Below are 15900 nucleotides of genomic sequence, written 5' to 3'. Positions count from 1 at the left end.
TACTTGTGAAGAGTGGTTAATGACTGCCTCTCGAAGTCCAGTACCGGTATAAAAGTGGACGGCATAGTCTCAAATAGGAGGTTCTGGTCTCGATGTTCCAGTGTCGTAGAAGCCACTGCCCCTTTGGTCACGGTATTAAGAATGGTAGATGCTGATAAGAAAGCTACCATGAGAATCCTTTATGAAGGTATCGAAAGAGCGAAATCAGTTATTGGGAAGAAGTGTAGTTTTGCTAGCAAAGTGATCGAGATTATAGAACGGAGGTGGAACACCAAATTTGGACGTTCAATTCATTATGCTGGTAAATATATATTTATATCATAAGAATGTTTTATTTTAAATCATTTTTTTTATGAAATTGTAAATGACATTTTTCTATCTATATATTTATTAAGTTACTACTTCAACCCAAAATTTTTCTATTTGACACCTGAACATCCCTACAAGATTATGGAAGGGGTCAGATACATTATTGCAAGGTTGGAGAGAAGCCAATGAAACCAAGTAGCAGCAATACAAGATGTATTATTTAATGTTTGGGTAAGAACTTTATTGAGTTGTTATATTTGTGAGGAATAATGCACTAAAACGAAATATATTTGTTTTAGCTTGCTATGTATAGAGATGTTATAGGATCATTCGGAATTAGATTTGTCAGGAATTCTAGAACTAAGATGGATCCAGGTTATCCCCTAGCTAATATTTTGTTCATTTATATATTTAATCTTATGAATTGTTCTTGCCCTTACAATGCTTTTTGCATTTTAATACATCTGAATGCTTGGAGATATGGTACTGATGCACCTCACCTGAAGAGGATAGCAATCAAGGTGCTTTCCCAGACATGTTCTGCTACTGGCTGTGAGCGCAACTATAGTACGTTCCAATGGTTGCACACTACTAAGAGAAATCAACTCGCTTCATAAACTAGTCTACGTTCATTACAACTTAAACCTCCGAGAGCGACAAATAAGAAGGAAGCTTGAAGATTATAGGTCGATAGACTTAGACACAATATTTGTCACAGACACAGCAGAGCAATGGGTAGTAAAAGAGGAGGAGCCAGTGTTGCACAAGAGAGCGTTCCTTGAGACTATCGGTGAGGAAGATCATGAAGAAGGTGATGAGCAGCATGAAAGAGGAAGCAATTAGCCAATGTATCCACAAATCGTTGGAGATGTCGCTGATATTGCACCTAATGAGCGAGAGCGGGAAGGGGGTCTAAGGGAAAATGAGAGAGATGATTCCGAAGCCACCCTATCCAAGCCATATTATTCACATATCGAGTCCCAACAGCAACATAGTAGGGATGAGCACGATAGTGTAGGTGAGCATGAAAGATGGACAAGCTTGGGGGGATTTTGGATTGGGAACACAACAAAACACTAATACTCAGGGATTTGGATATAGTCAGATGCCTGCTAATATCGATGATTCGTTTTTAGATCGAATCAATGAATTGTCAAACGAATTCAATCAATAGCACCAGCGTGACCAAGAAGAAGAACATCGTCGTTTGTCATTTTATTTTTAGATCATATGTTACTAATTGTATGCTTTATTGTCGTCCATGTATGTTGATATATTTATTTCATGATAATTCTATGTTTATCTTTTTGTGTGACGTAAATTAAATGGTAAATAGTAGTTCATGCAGGGAAAGAACATATCAATATTCGCATATTCATGCAAAGAAATGAAAATTCTTAATGAAGTACCCTCATTTTTTATTGAATTCTTGAAAAACAATATTTATAATGAATTTTAATAATTTTTTGGATTTTTTTAAAGCTTTAATATGACCGATTTATCCGATTCCCAATCCGGATCACCGATTCGCCGATCCAAATCGGTTTTTGAGGTGCCCGATCGGGGTCACCTATCCGCTTTTTAAACCATTGGTTTATATTCTATGAATTCCACAAATATAAATTCCGCACCTTGAATTGTTACTCTAAAATATTTTAGCAGGATTTTAATTTTCTTCTTATTGGGTATTTATCTAGTTTTACTTAATATTATAGGCTTTCCTTTGAGTATCATATCAATTTTCGTTCATTTTTTCTCCGAAAAAAATCACATTATTCTGTCAATTGAAATTTGAGACATTTTCTTATTTGGAACTGTTCAAAATAACCAGAAGAACCCACTGAGAGTTGAAAGTACAAATTGTCATATTACAAAATCTCAACGTGCAAACGGGGATCCGTCAACATCAAGTTGATAGTAACAGTACAAGTATCAACTTTATTTAATTTGATGCACATCTCTTATTGGAGTTGGAAATGCATGCCAACTTGTTATTTGAATGGGTATATATAAAGAGAGAGGGAAAATACTTAAAAAACTTAATACATTATTTTGTTTATACTTATCATCATCCAAGTCTATCAGATAATTATAATTGTTTAGTAATGTTTGAATTTTAATAATTTTTAAAAATCAAATTAACTTTAAATGTTATGGGCATATTAAGCACACATAAATAAAACACAAAAATAAATCAAATAATCAAATTACCCCTATGAATATTTTAAGGGTGATTTGGTCATTTTATTTTTTAACAAGCATTTTTTTATTTTGATTTTTTTTTAGTGCAAGATGGTTAGATATATACTTACTCTTGAAATTTCAGATAAATTTGATTTATAAGAAAAATATTACAATTCAAATACTATCGGTTGTGTAATGGATGGATGTCGATGAGTCACGAATGAAATACTATGGGAATTTACTTATCTGCATTTGTGTACGGATGTTGACGAGTCATGAACGAAATATAACAAAAAGTTACTCATATGTATGTGTGCGTGTGCGTGTGAGTGTGTATTTGTATGTATGTGCATGTGTATATAATGTGTGGTGTGTGAGCGTGCACTCGGTTTGCATAAGTTGTCCACCTTAAACGATAAAATTCGAGCTTGCTGGTAGATGCAATTCCTATGCAGAAAACTCTTATGATGACAAAAATTTTTTGTTTTGCCACCTGAAATATGAAATTTAAAGCTTAAAAAATGGTGTGAATTGGGTAAATTTATTAGCTACCTGATATTGCATTCGACAGACAGAAGTGGGAACAGATTGTGGATGCAATGAACCTTCAATACAATGAATCCCTAGATGCAATCACTAAAGCTTTGCTCAAAATGTGGAATCTGGTACTCAAGGAATTCAATACCATCTGTAACGCCTAGGTTTTATACAATTTCTATAACGCCTAGGTTTTATAAAAAACAAAATAAAACCTCACCTCAAATTCTTATCTTGAAAGCATTTTGGATATTGAAAATCTTTGTGATGGCTCTAAAATCAATTTTCAATAGTGACTATAAAAATTTGAAGATAAAAAAAATGATACATGTCTTGTAAGTCTATGAATACTTATTTTTAAGGCGAAATGTACTGTCTAGATAAGGTATTACAATATACAGTATTTAAAATCCTATTTTTTTCATAACTATAAAGGTAGGTTGAGATGAACGATTTGAAAGTTTTTCAACACCAAAACTGCAATTTGTGGTGAATTTTGAAGTGATGCTTTATTTATTTTGATAGGGCTGCAACACTATAAAATATTTTCCAAAATAAAATGGAATCCGTCTATTCCATGCACTCTATTGAGCCGAAATATTTGAAGCTGAAACTTTGGCCAAACAAACACGCCATACAAAAGATATATAAATGAGAGCTCAAATATTAATATTTCATAAATGTCAAATTTCCTTTATTTATATTGCAACGGGTCCTCCATTTGATTCAATGTTTTCTCTTTATAAGGTTGTCTTTTGGTGGGGTTCCCCTTCATATATCTAAAGGGATCGGGTCGAACACGACCCAGTAGGGTCAGGACAAGACCCAGCTTAGTCATTGTCCCTTTCAAACATTTCTACCAATCATTTCAAAATTGCTGATTTGACTTGAAATTTAGAATTTCGAATGAAGAATCTCTAAAATCTCCCTATTCTCTCAATTATCCTTTTAATTTTTATTTTTATGTCTATTTTAAAAAGATTCAATTCTTCAAAATAAAAAACAAGGATACAGTTGGCACACGGATGCATCCGTAGGTGTAGAGGTAAGGTGACACCTACAAATTTTATCATGGTATATAATTTTGATGTAAAATGTTTTTAGGATTATCTCAAAATCTATTTTTATATCTAATTATAAAATTTTAAATTTAAAAAATGGTTAAAATCAAGTAGATCTATGAACATATGAAAATCTTGAAAATAGACGGTGTAGATAATATGTTGTAAAATGCATTATTTTTTACACTTAAAATCTTTTTTATTTTTCATGGTCATACATCTCGATGTCGAGATGATCAATCAAAGGGTTTTTCAACATTAAAAGTACATTTTCCAATGGATTTTTGAGAGGCATATGTAGTTCTACAAGTAGTATCGTTATGTAGACTTTTTCCAAAAAAAAACAATGTTCCCATACTTTATATTATTTTCTTTCTTTTCGGGGGTAGATCAATGTACTATCCTTATATAGACTTTTTTTTAAAAAAACAATGTTCCTATGCTCTCTATTATTTTGTTTCTTTTATGGGGTAGATCAATGAGAATTACATGCTCCTACCTATTTTTTTAAAAAAAAACCAATTTTTTGAAAATATTAAAAAGAATGGAGGTTGTGACCTTTAGCAGACCCAAATCCATTCTAATTACTCTATATTCACATGCACAAAACCTAAAAGAGGTTTTTTTTTTTTTAATTTGATGCCCTTACCCGTTTTTGAATTAGTTAGTAGTTTTTGAAGCCGTGAATTGTAATGAAACGACATCGGCCTTTTTATATAAACAGGGGCATTTTAGACACGGAGAGAAACACAAATGGGGCACTTTAGTCATTTCTCCCCTCAAAGCGCACACAAGCGGACGCCGAGGAATTGGCGACCTTTTGGCGATGTCCCCGTTCCGCTATTCATGCCGAGGAATTGCGGCGCGTATCGCGGCTGGGTTGTAGGGTCGATGACGTCATGGTATCACGCGTGTGAAAAGTGGACGATGGTGAACGCGACACGTACTTTGATTCCATAGGCAATCCCTTCAGCCAGGGGATTCTCAACACGTGGCACGATTTAGCCCTGGTGTCACACATGAGAACCAATTAATTTAATATTTAATATAATTTAATTTTTAGGCCAATCAACTCATGAATTGATCACCACAGCACAGCACAGCATGGGGTTTTGAATAGTCAAAAAAGTTGTATGGTGCCCCATTCCCTATCAAAAGTGGGTCCTTTTTAGAGAGAGAAAGATCTCTTTTTCGAGTTTCTAGAGAGAGAAAAGGTAAACCCCAGTTAGAATGATAAGGAGGGAGTGAAAATACTCACTCTTATATGAATTTATAATTTTTTTTTAAAAAATTTGTCTATTAAAAAAAAATTTAGAGAGAGAGAATATGTGAAGGAGAGAGAGAGAGATTTTTTGTTAGCAGTCGAGAATGAATTTGACTGTATGATATGACTAAGCTTCTATTTTCGCTTGGAAACGGTTTCCATGCGTTCTCGCCTGCATGTAGAAATGCGGGCTTGATAATAAATATATTTTTTACATATAATTTGGTCTTAATTTTCAGAGATTATAAAAATTTTAACATGAAAATAATGAATATGAAAACAATAAAATATAAAAACTATATTAAAAGCCATCTGATCAGTTAGTTACAATTGTATTTAAATGGACCACCCATTTGCATTGATGGATTCTACGCACCTCTGGAAAGCATATTGCAGACAAGCAATCCAGACAGCATGAAACAATTTTCCTTTCCATAGTGAGAGGAGATTTCTAGAGAGAGATGGGAAGTGATTCTGGTTGATAATCTGATATAAATTTGACATGGTGCCTTAGCATTCATATCCACAATGAGAGAAGAGCCAGGTATTCTAGTGATAGAGAGAGAGAGAGAGGTTTTTGTGAGTGGAGAGTTCTATGATACTTGATCTGCAAAGGGTAAGGGGAGAAAGAATAGAGGTACGTTTTGGATAATTCATGAACTCTGGTCATGACAGGTGCAATCCAGCTCAATTAGAGAGAGAGAGAGAGAGAGAGAGAGATGAATTCGACTTGAGAATGAGAGTTCAAAAAGTTTGATAACGATAGATCTTTACTGCATCGGGCTTGTCATATGAGAGAGAGAGTCCAGTAGTGGGAGGTTGCAGTTACTTTCCGAATTAAATAGCCACATTAGTAGTGGACCACTAGTGAGATTGTACGAAAACCCGAACCCGGCGCCCAAGGCTGGTTGCCCGGCTCTAGTAGGTCTAGACAAAAATGATGAAAAATCTAAAAAATATGCCAATTATGTTTCAAAGTAAAATTAAAGAAAAACACATCCACAAGAGGTTAAAAAAAATGTTGTGAAAAAATAATTTTATGAGCAACAGTATTTTAGAAAAAAATCAGAAAAAGAGATCAAATGTTAAAATAAATATTCATGGCCAAAACGCTTTCCAAGCTTTGCCAAATTGTTAGAAAAATAAAAAAAATACAATATAAAATATTTTCTTATTTTTGAAACTTTTTTTTTTTTTTTGACAATGTTAGGAACTTTTATTGATGGTGGGCTGAAACAAGATAACATTAAAATGCATAAATTAGAACATCATAAATAGACAAGGCAGAAAGAAAGGTATCCTCGTTAGTTAAGCTATCTGCAGCTCCATTAGCCCCACGGTAAATGTGAAAAAAAGAGATTTGTAAACCCAGAGTAGAGCAAAGATCTATGACTTTCAACTCGAAACCATGAAGAGTCCAAAAAATTCTTTGCTTGGCTTACGCCATTTAATGACATTGAATGAATCTCTTTTAATAAGAACACATCCCATAATTCTCTTGCCAACAACAAGTTCCAACCGTCACAAGAGGGAGTAGATTTCAGCATGGTTGGCCTTGGTGTGGCCACAAGGACCTGCACAAGAGAAAATAACAGACCCCTCATGGTCCCTAAGCAATCCTCACCTCGCTTGAGCACCAAAACTGGCCAATACTGGTCCACGTTGACCCTGTCGGTTTTGCAAATAGTGGTACTAGTAGTAAAAACCTAAAGGATGAAGTTTCTATAAGGCTTATAAAAACAAAATAAAGCCTCTTTTTAAATCCTCGTCCCAAAAGTACTTTCGCCAAAAAAAAATTTCCATGAGGCTCTAAAATCAATTTTCAATACCGACAATGATACTTGAAACTCAAAAAATAGTACAGATCTTATAATTCCATGAATGCTTTTCTAAGGGTGAAATGGATGACCTAAATAATTGGTTACAATACACATTATATGTAGAGCTTGAAATCTTAATTTTTTTCACAATTATTGTGTTCAAGCCAAGATAATCGATGTAAAGGTTTTTCAATACTGAAATTACAAGTTTCGATGAGTTATAAGGTGAGACTTTACTTATTTTAATAGGGCCGCAGCCCTACCAAACCATTTTCCAAAACTAAATAATTTTTCTTGGTCTGGTCTACGAGTTTGAGAGGGGGAGAGAGAGAGATGGCTTGGCATATACAAATGAGGGGGACTTTTTGTTGGTTAAGTTTGAGAATAAATCAGTCTTCTCTGAATTTGACATGGTGAGTGGGATGATCATCATCATCATCTAACGAAATAAAAAGTTATACACTAGCAACACTGCACTCAAGGCATCTCTTTCTCCCTCTTCAGTCAAATATAAGCGCCCAGTAGGCCAATAACACCACCTCTCTCTCTCCTCCTCAAAATTCTCCTCTATCTCTCTCTCTCTCTCTCTCTCTTTCTCTTTCTCTCTCCACAATTCTATTTCTCAATATACCCTACCATTTCTAAATATAGTCCCTCTTTTCCCTCTCTCTCTTCAAAATTCTCCTCTTTCTCTCTCCACAATTCTTTTTCTCAATGTACCCTACCATTTCAAAATGTACTCCCTCTCTCTTCTCACGTCAAAATCCATAACTATTTCATATTTTTTTGTACTCCACGTGTATCATGCGCATTCTCTCTCCTCATTAGAGAGAAACTACTCTCTCTCTCTCTCTAAAGTACCGTATATGATTATACTAGAGGAATATAACCATAGAAGGAAAGAAAGCTACAAGGCATTAAATGTCTGGAGAATATATGTGTATGGATATGCATGCATGTATGTAGTAGGTATGGATAGATGTGGATAGAGACATGTAAGAATGCATATGTATGTAGCATGCAACTGAGAGGCACATGATAAGCAAATTATGAGAGAGAAAATGAATCATAAACATGTTTATGGATGGATGCGCATGCGTGCCTTCGAATGTAGAGTATGCATGCATGTCAAAGATAAAGAAAATAACTAACCCTAACTCAATAATACAAAGGTCTATCTGAGAAAAATCTCTAACCCAAACTCAATGATACAAACCGCACACTCTTTCTCAAACCGTAACTCAATGATTCAAACCCCTCTCTCTTTCTCTAACCCAAATTCAATGATACAGACTCTCTCTCACTCTAACCCAAACTCAATGATACAAAACTCTCTCTCTCTCTCTCTCTCTCTCTCTCTAACCCAAAACGATCCAAAACTCTCTCTCTAACCCAAACTCAATGATACAAAACTTCCTCTCTCTCTCTCTCTGAGGAGGCTGAAAGTTATAGTATTCTCTCTCTCTCTCTCTCTAAAAAGTTCTCTTTCATATGAGGTCATCCCATACCACAATACAAGTAGGCATCTTTCACATCATGACTAGATAAAGGGCACAAATTTGATTGAGAGAATGATATGGTAGCTCATATAATTTGTATTCAAAATTCAGGTCCCCAACCAGTGGTCACATAATGATGCTAGGCAATACTAGTTCCATAAACCTCTAAAGTGCATGCATCTCTCTCTCTCTCTTACTTTGGAGCAGTTTCTATCTCATCCCTCCAACCAATTTTCTCTCACATAACAATCTTGTATCCATATGAACAGACTTTTTCTTACAAGAATCTCCCTCTCCATGAAGTGAAGATGAGTCTCTCACTAAGGCCCATCTCATTCCCTGACATATATAGAAAAATATGAGTGAAAATAAGGCCTGGCATCAAGATATGAGTTAGAGTGAGAAAGGAAAAATGTAGTTTCTTTCATGAAATGGAGCAAACCTTCGCATCCTAGGAATATGAGAGACTTGTGCCTTTAGCGTTTGGAGAAAAAACTGAAAGGAATAACTAAAATTAAATCAAAGGAGCACTTGCAGGTGAGAAGATTTGATACCATCATAACCGTGCATTCCTCTTTGGGAAGGTGGACTACTGCCACATAAACTGTTTGAAAAGTTGAGTTGCCTCAATTAATCTTATGATAGAGAGAGAGAGACTTCCATAGATTTCTTTGAGAGGGAAAGGGTTCAAATGATTTTAAGACAGAAAAAGGGGGAGATTTTTTTATTTTTTGGGTGAATCAATGGGGATCGATGTTTAAAAAATTGAACTGGTCAAGGGCTAGGTCAGAGTAACAGGTAAATCTGTTGATTCAATTGGTCTAATCGAGCAGGTCCCGACCGGTCAAAAAAGTGTTAAAAAATATAAATAAAGCACAAAAAATATGAAAAATATATTTAAAGTTTGATTAAACAAAGTACATTCGAATGAAGTTGAAAAGGAGTAAAAAAAATGGATTTTAAAAAATTCATTTGTGCCCAATGGTATTTTTGAAATTTTTTTTTAAAAAAGAAAAATATAAAAATAAGTATTCAGGGTCAAAACACTTTCTAATCTTTGCCAAAATGATAAAAAACATTTAAAAACAAATTACAAACAAATCTTTTTTTAAATATCTGGCCAGACCACCAAAATTGGCTAAAATTGGATAGGCCAGCTCCCGGTTCCAGTTTGACCGGCTGGTTCCGAGTTGGACCAGCTGAGTTTTCGATGTGAAGCCCCTACTTGTTGAGTTTTCCATGTGAAGCCCCTACTTGTTTTATCAAAAGAAATTATAATATATTACAAGGACAATCTTTTTACAACCCTCGTGAAAAAGACTTCAATTGATCTTATAAGTAGGAGAGATGACATGGATGACTTGGAGAGGGAGACTTCTATCGTTCTTATGAGAATTGTACTTATGAGGGAGAGATACTTCAAATGATTTTATAGAGAGAGAGAAAGGGAAAAGAGAGACTGCAAATTGAACTTATAAGGAGATAGACTTCAAATAACTTAGGGAGAGAGAATTAAATTCCAATTGATCTTCTGAGATAGGGGAGAGGCTGCAATTGATCAAGAGAGAGAGAGATGTTCCACCAGGGCCACAGGCTATGGGCATCAGTTTGCTAATAATTGAGATAATGGAGGGATAAGATTGACAATAATTGAGATAACGGTGGTCCTAAGCCCTAGCTCTCTTTCTCTACAAAAACAACAAATACCCCCTCTCTCTATCAAAAACAACAAAATAAGATACCTAGACAAAACAAACCGCGTTTTATGATAATGTCCAATCCTTATCGAGAAAAGAGACTGATTTTTTATTGTTTTTGTCAAAAAAAACCAGAAAAAAGAAAAAAACACTAAGACATGACAAATATATATATATATAATAGTTTATATAAAGTTGCAACCTTAAAATGTAAAATTGCACTTCAAAAATCTATTGGAAAAAGTTGTTTTAATATTAAAAAACCCTTTCAATATCGAGATGTATGTATATGAAAAAAAAAATATTTTGAGTCTTAGAAATAATGCATCTTGCAATACATTATCTAGACCATCCATTTTCAAGATTTTCATATGTTTATAGATCTACTTGATTTTAATTATTTTTAAAGTTTAAAGTTTTATAATTGGATATGAAAATAGATTTTCAGATAATCCTAAAAAATTTTAATAACAAAATTACATATGATAAAATTTGGAAGTGCGCCATAATTGCATTGTTTAAAGCTGCAGCCTTATAGAAACCACACCCATATATTTAGCACCGATCACAACCCATGTTACATGTCATGGCCATATGACTATATGAAGTCATGGTCATATACCCTCATACAAAAACCCGTGCACGACCGTGCACACACACCTACATAAACCACCATACACACGACCGCGCACGTACACCCACCTACATATACCCCAATACCTATAACCCCGCACGACCACACACATACACACCTACATATACCCCCATAAAAACCCTCACATGCACGTGCGCGCGTACATATAGATATATATATATCGCACAAATGCACACATATACATACGCATATATATATATGTGTGTATTCAATGTTTCGCCACCATCACAGACTTGCTATATTCATGACGGTTTATTGAACAGACCCATCACGGACTTGTTATGGTTCTACGTGATTTTTTTACTAGGTCTGTGACGATACCGCTACGAATCTGCTAGATTCATGGGCGTCGAAAAACATATGCCGTCTAATTTTTTCGGACGGTGATGAACCTATGGGCGAAAACACTTCCCATTTTCGCCCGCAGGCGCGCGTAGTTTCTTCGTTAAGATTCTAGGTCACATAATCCAGCATTCAAAAAAAGAAAGAAGGTCACATAAGATTCAAAGAAAATCATAGAACCTAAACAGAAATAGCAAAAAAAAGGTCACACAATTCATCATTTAAAAAAGAATAAAAAAGTCACGTAATCCGTATGAGAGTTTCGTAAGCAATATTTCCTCCTTAAAATATTATAATTCCTCACGTGCTCCTTTTATTTGGAGCCAGCTGTTTGTATTTGGAGATAAAAGATAATATTGTGTTCTTTATAGTATCTGTGATGATAATGATGACTATAGAAAAATAGTAGTTACATATTTTGATCTTTATAGTATGAGATTTTTATTAGTTTTTATTTTGTTGTATATCCAATTATTAGTTATTTATCATTATTTTCATATTATTAATTATTTATTTTGTTCAGGATTTTCTTTCATTTTGGGGTCTAGAGTGGTTCCCTTGTAGCACCATTCCATGGCTAGTTTTAGGGTTTTTAGCTGCCTTTGGATTTTGGATTCAAAAACACAGATTGCTTTGGAATTGGTTTCTATACCAAAACACATACACACATTTTGTGCACTCATAATGTGTGTGTGATAGAGAGAGAGGGAGATTCTTCAAGAGTGAGAATGAGAGAGATTTGTCAAGAGAGAGAGGTTTGTAAATGATGTGTGAAAATAGAAACACAATTGTGTGAACACACACATTTGTGTTCAAATAAACTCAAATGTAAAAGTCTGTGTGTGAGAGAGAGACCTTGCACATGTTGCATTTTCACAATAAATGTGTGTCTGAACATATTCCCACTGTGTGTGTCTGAACATATTCCCACTGTGTGTGTGTGAGAGAGAGGAAGAAGAAGATTGAAAACAAGAAGAATCTAAACAAAATTGAGAACTTACAGAGTATATAGGTGTCAACTCTCATGCCTCACGTGCTACGCATGGATCCGGGCACGATATCTCCCAACAAACCCTCATCGTTTTGGATCTCAGTACTTTGATCATTCGATATGCGTGCCGCTTGGCCTAGCTGAACCTGTGGCGGCACCACCGACCGGAATTGCATGGGTGGGAAATATCGATTCGAAGAAGAGGTGGGGATTTGCTCCTGGAAGGCTCCTTCTCGAGGCCCGGGGTTCCCACGTGAGAACGAGACTGTGTGGTGACAATGTTGGCCTTCATATGTTGTGACCACGATGCTCGGGTCTTCGGAGGATCGTTCGACCCGCTTCTTTACCGTGCACTTCTGATTAGTGCACCGATAGTAACTCCTATGAAAATCATCGGTAATATTAATAGGATTTATCTACTTTTTTTTTTTTTTCTTTTTTTTTTTTTTTTTTTTGAGAAATTTTCTTTTTCTAACCTCTTGTAGGTATAGTTTGTGTTTTGGCACTCCTGTGATATTTCATGGTAAATATTAATAGGATTTTTCTCCATTGTTTCTGTTTTTCTTTTTTTTGCCCTTTTCTAGGTTTATAATTTATTTATTTATTTTTTCTGGTTAATAGGTCTGTGAAATGAGCATAAGACCTAGAATGAAAGCTCAAACACTGGTTTATTGCCCGAAATGGAAATGGCGTAGATATGAGACAAATTAATGTACAGTGAGGGACAGCCTAGCTTACTTAATGATAAGGAAAAGAATTACGAGAATATAATTAAGTGGACCTCATTTTGTTTTGGGCCAAGAGTTTGGTATAAATTGATATAAGCCTTTGTGATGATACATCAAAATACTGCATTCAATCTCATGAATGAGTTCCAAGAACTTGGTACCACTAACCCCTTTTTTAAGAACAAAATAATTTAACAAAAAAAAAAATAAAGCAAAAACAAGTAAACTGCAAATAATGGTTATCCAACAAAGAAATTAGTGCACTACTCAATAATTATGAAATGTTAATAATTAATGAAATATCCTCTAGAAACAGCCCAGAGAAGATCCATTTGCTGTGTGAAAGACGCATGAAAATGGTCAATAACTAAGAAATGATAATAATAAAATGGAAATTTTCTTAAGAAAATGCAACATAGAGAATATCAATTTAGTGTGAACTGCACATGAAAAGAGTCAAATCATTGGGAAATTAAAGAAATAGAGGAAATATAGAGTGCAATTGGGGAGGTATTATACCTTGGAAATGGACTATTTTTCACAGCTTTTTGCCCATATTTTCTCCAGCGATAGCCATCTTCTAAGTGATCTACCTCACTCTTAGTCATGAAAGCAAACCTTGGTTGCCTTATTCTCTTTTGACCTTTCTTCTTCTCTTTATTCCTACAAATCCAATATTTTTTCAATTTTTAACTAGAATAACCCAATAATAACAATAAAAATAACAACAACAAAGCTTTGGTGCGGTCATGCCCGCACTAATTCACCGGATCCCATAGGAACTCCGAACCAACAAAAAAAAAAATCACAATAACAACAACAATGAGAACCTGGAGTAAGTCAGAATATCATATACCTTCAACCACCCAAACAACAAGAATACGATGATAATTATCGAAATAGTAGAACTAGAAGAAATACTCATAACTAATCTCAATATTATCCATGATTAACAAAGGTTTAGAAAAAAATAATAACAATGCGAGAGTTTGTTTGGATGCAAAGAATATTGCTAAACTTTCATAGCAATAAAAAGCAGTAAAAGGGAAACGAATTACCAACAAATATTCCTCATATTAACAAGAAAACTTGAATTTTGTATCTCTTATCACTACATTAATTTGATCAATAAACACAAAAGAAATCAATAAACATCTTTTGAGATTAGTGCTATTTGAACCTCATATATGAATTCACCACCTATTATTATCACTCTTATAATCTGGATTATTAAATATAATGACTCCTAATCTCACTGCTACCACCACTAATTATCAATATTAGCCCTCAAATAAATTAATTTATAATTTAAAAGTTACTAATATAGTCACAATAATTAGTATTATTATTATCACTATTAATTATAAATTTATCATTTCCTTGGTAGATACTATTTTTTCTATCTCTATGTTACGTTTTTCTATTTATCTTTGATAGGATGAAACCAAAAAAAAGTTATATTTTTTTGAAACCACTCACTTTTTTTGATCTGGTTTTGTATCATCACTTGGTTTTGTGGACAAATCATCACTAGAAGAGGAAGAAACCGATAAATTAGGAGTAGAGGCCTCTCCTGGTTTGGTGGTCGCCGGAAATTGTGGCCAAGAGTGGTTTTCCGGCACCTTTTGGCCTGAAAACTCTTCCAAAAATGCCTGAAAACCGCTATATCCGCCCCACTCAAAACCACTCAATAGTTCATCACTTTGATCGCCAATTAGATACGAAGACGAGGCCATCGAATCGATGGTGGTTTCCGAGCTTGAAAAATCACTTGAAAATGTGGATTTCGGATTGGGCTTCTTCTCATCCATGGAGAAAAAGTGTTTTCTCTGCAAAAACCAGGAGTTGGGGCGCCTTCAAGGAAAGGAATTATCAGACTAAAACCATCCATCAACAGGTTGGGTTCTCTCTTTTCGATGTGGAAAAGAAGCTTCCGGGAGAAACTGCCAGAAAGGTGGTTCTCCGGCCATCAGAACCGCTGTTTTTCATGGCTTGAAGCTTGAACAGGGGGATTTGGAGGAATAATTCCAGGCTAAAAATGGGGGTTAAATTGGAATCTGGGAAATGGGTTTTGTAGAATTCGATCGAAAGGCTCTTTTCCGATGATTTAAGGGGAGTAGGCGAAGGGGTAAGAGTGTGAACAGGAGGAGAGAGAAAGAAGACAGAGAGGGGGTTTCGAACTTTAGCTCTTCAGTTGATTTATGGGTAGACGAAGGCTGTGAAAAAGACGAGAGAAAAGAAAGAAGAGAGAAAAGAAGAGAGAAGTGAAAGAGAAGAGAGAGAAAGAAGAGAGAAGTGAAAGACGAGAGAAAGGAAAGAAGAGAGAAGTGAAAGAGAAGAGAGAGAAAGAAGAGAGAAGTGAAAGAGAAGAGAGAGAGAAAGAAGAGAGAAGTGAAAGAGAAGAGAGAGAGAAAGAAGAGAGAAGTGAAAGAGAAGAGAGAGAGAAAGAAGAGAGAAGTGAAAGAGAAGAGAGAGAAAGAAGAGAGAAGTGAAAGAGAAAGAAGAGAGAAGTGAAAGAGAAGAGAGAGAAAGAAGAGAGAGGAGAGAAGAGAGAGAAAGAAGAGAGGAGAGAGAGAGAGGGGGCTTTGAACTTTTTGAGGCTTCTTCTTCTCCTTTTTGAGTTTCGTCAAAACGCTAACGCCACCGTCAACTCACGTACGGACAGACGGTGGATTTTCTTGAATTGTTTTATTGGCTTTTTTTTCTTTTTTCTTTTTCTTTAACGGGTTGAGCGGTTTGATTTACTCGGCAATTCCTCGGCGAGGAGACGTCCATTTGTAATGAATATGTTGAATTTCCTTTTAAATTTTTGG

General features: G+C 35.0%; 2 protein-coding genes across 3 annotated transcripts in view; one reads left to right on the top strand and one right to left on the bottom strand.

Annotated features, from left to right (window-relative positions):
• Positions 1-4833, top strand: part of LOC18427970 (uncharacterized) — a 35392-nt gene extending 30559 nt beyond the window's left edge. The window contains exon 3 of the mRNA XM_020663502.2: positions 4816-4833. The gene's annotated coding sequence lies outside the window, so the exon portion shown is untranslated. The remainder of the gene's footprint in view (positions 1-4815) is intronic.
• On the bottom strand, positions 4779-15472 carry LOC18427972 (putative WRKY transcription factor 57). Of its 2 annotated transcripts, none has more exons than XM_020663516.2 (4): positions 14567-15472; positions 13607-13750; positions 12370-12740; positions 4779-5098 (listed from the first exon to the last, which is right to left on the bottom strand). In XM_020663516.2, the coding sequence occupies exons 1-3, from the start codon at positions 14896-14898 to the stop codon at positions 12398-12400; spliced, it is 819 nt and encodes a 272-aa protein (XP_020519175.1). In that variant the 5' UTR covers positions 14899-15472; the 3' UTR covers positions 4779-5098; positions 12370-12397. The 2 variants fall into 2 exon arrangements, with proteins under 2 accessions (XP_020519175.1, XP_006837076.1); XM_006837013.4 differs by lacking the exon at positions 4779-5098 and adding an exon at positions 8739-9013.
• Between the last annotated feature and the right edge of the window lie 428 nt (positions 15473-15900).

This window comes from Amborella trichopoda, chromosome 10 (genome assembly GCF_054954075.1).
Source record: "Amborella trichopoda isolate Santa Cruz 75 chromosome 10, AtrichopodaSantaCruz75HAP2 v2.0, whole genome shotgun sequence".
NCBI lineage: Eukaryota > Viridiplantae > Streptophyta > Magnoliopsida > Amborellales > Amborellaceae > Amborella > Amborella trichopoda.
Note: the sequence above shows the minus strand (reverse complement) of the source record. Positions and strands in the feature narration are given on the sequence as shown.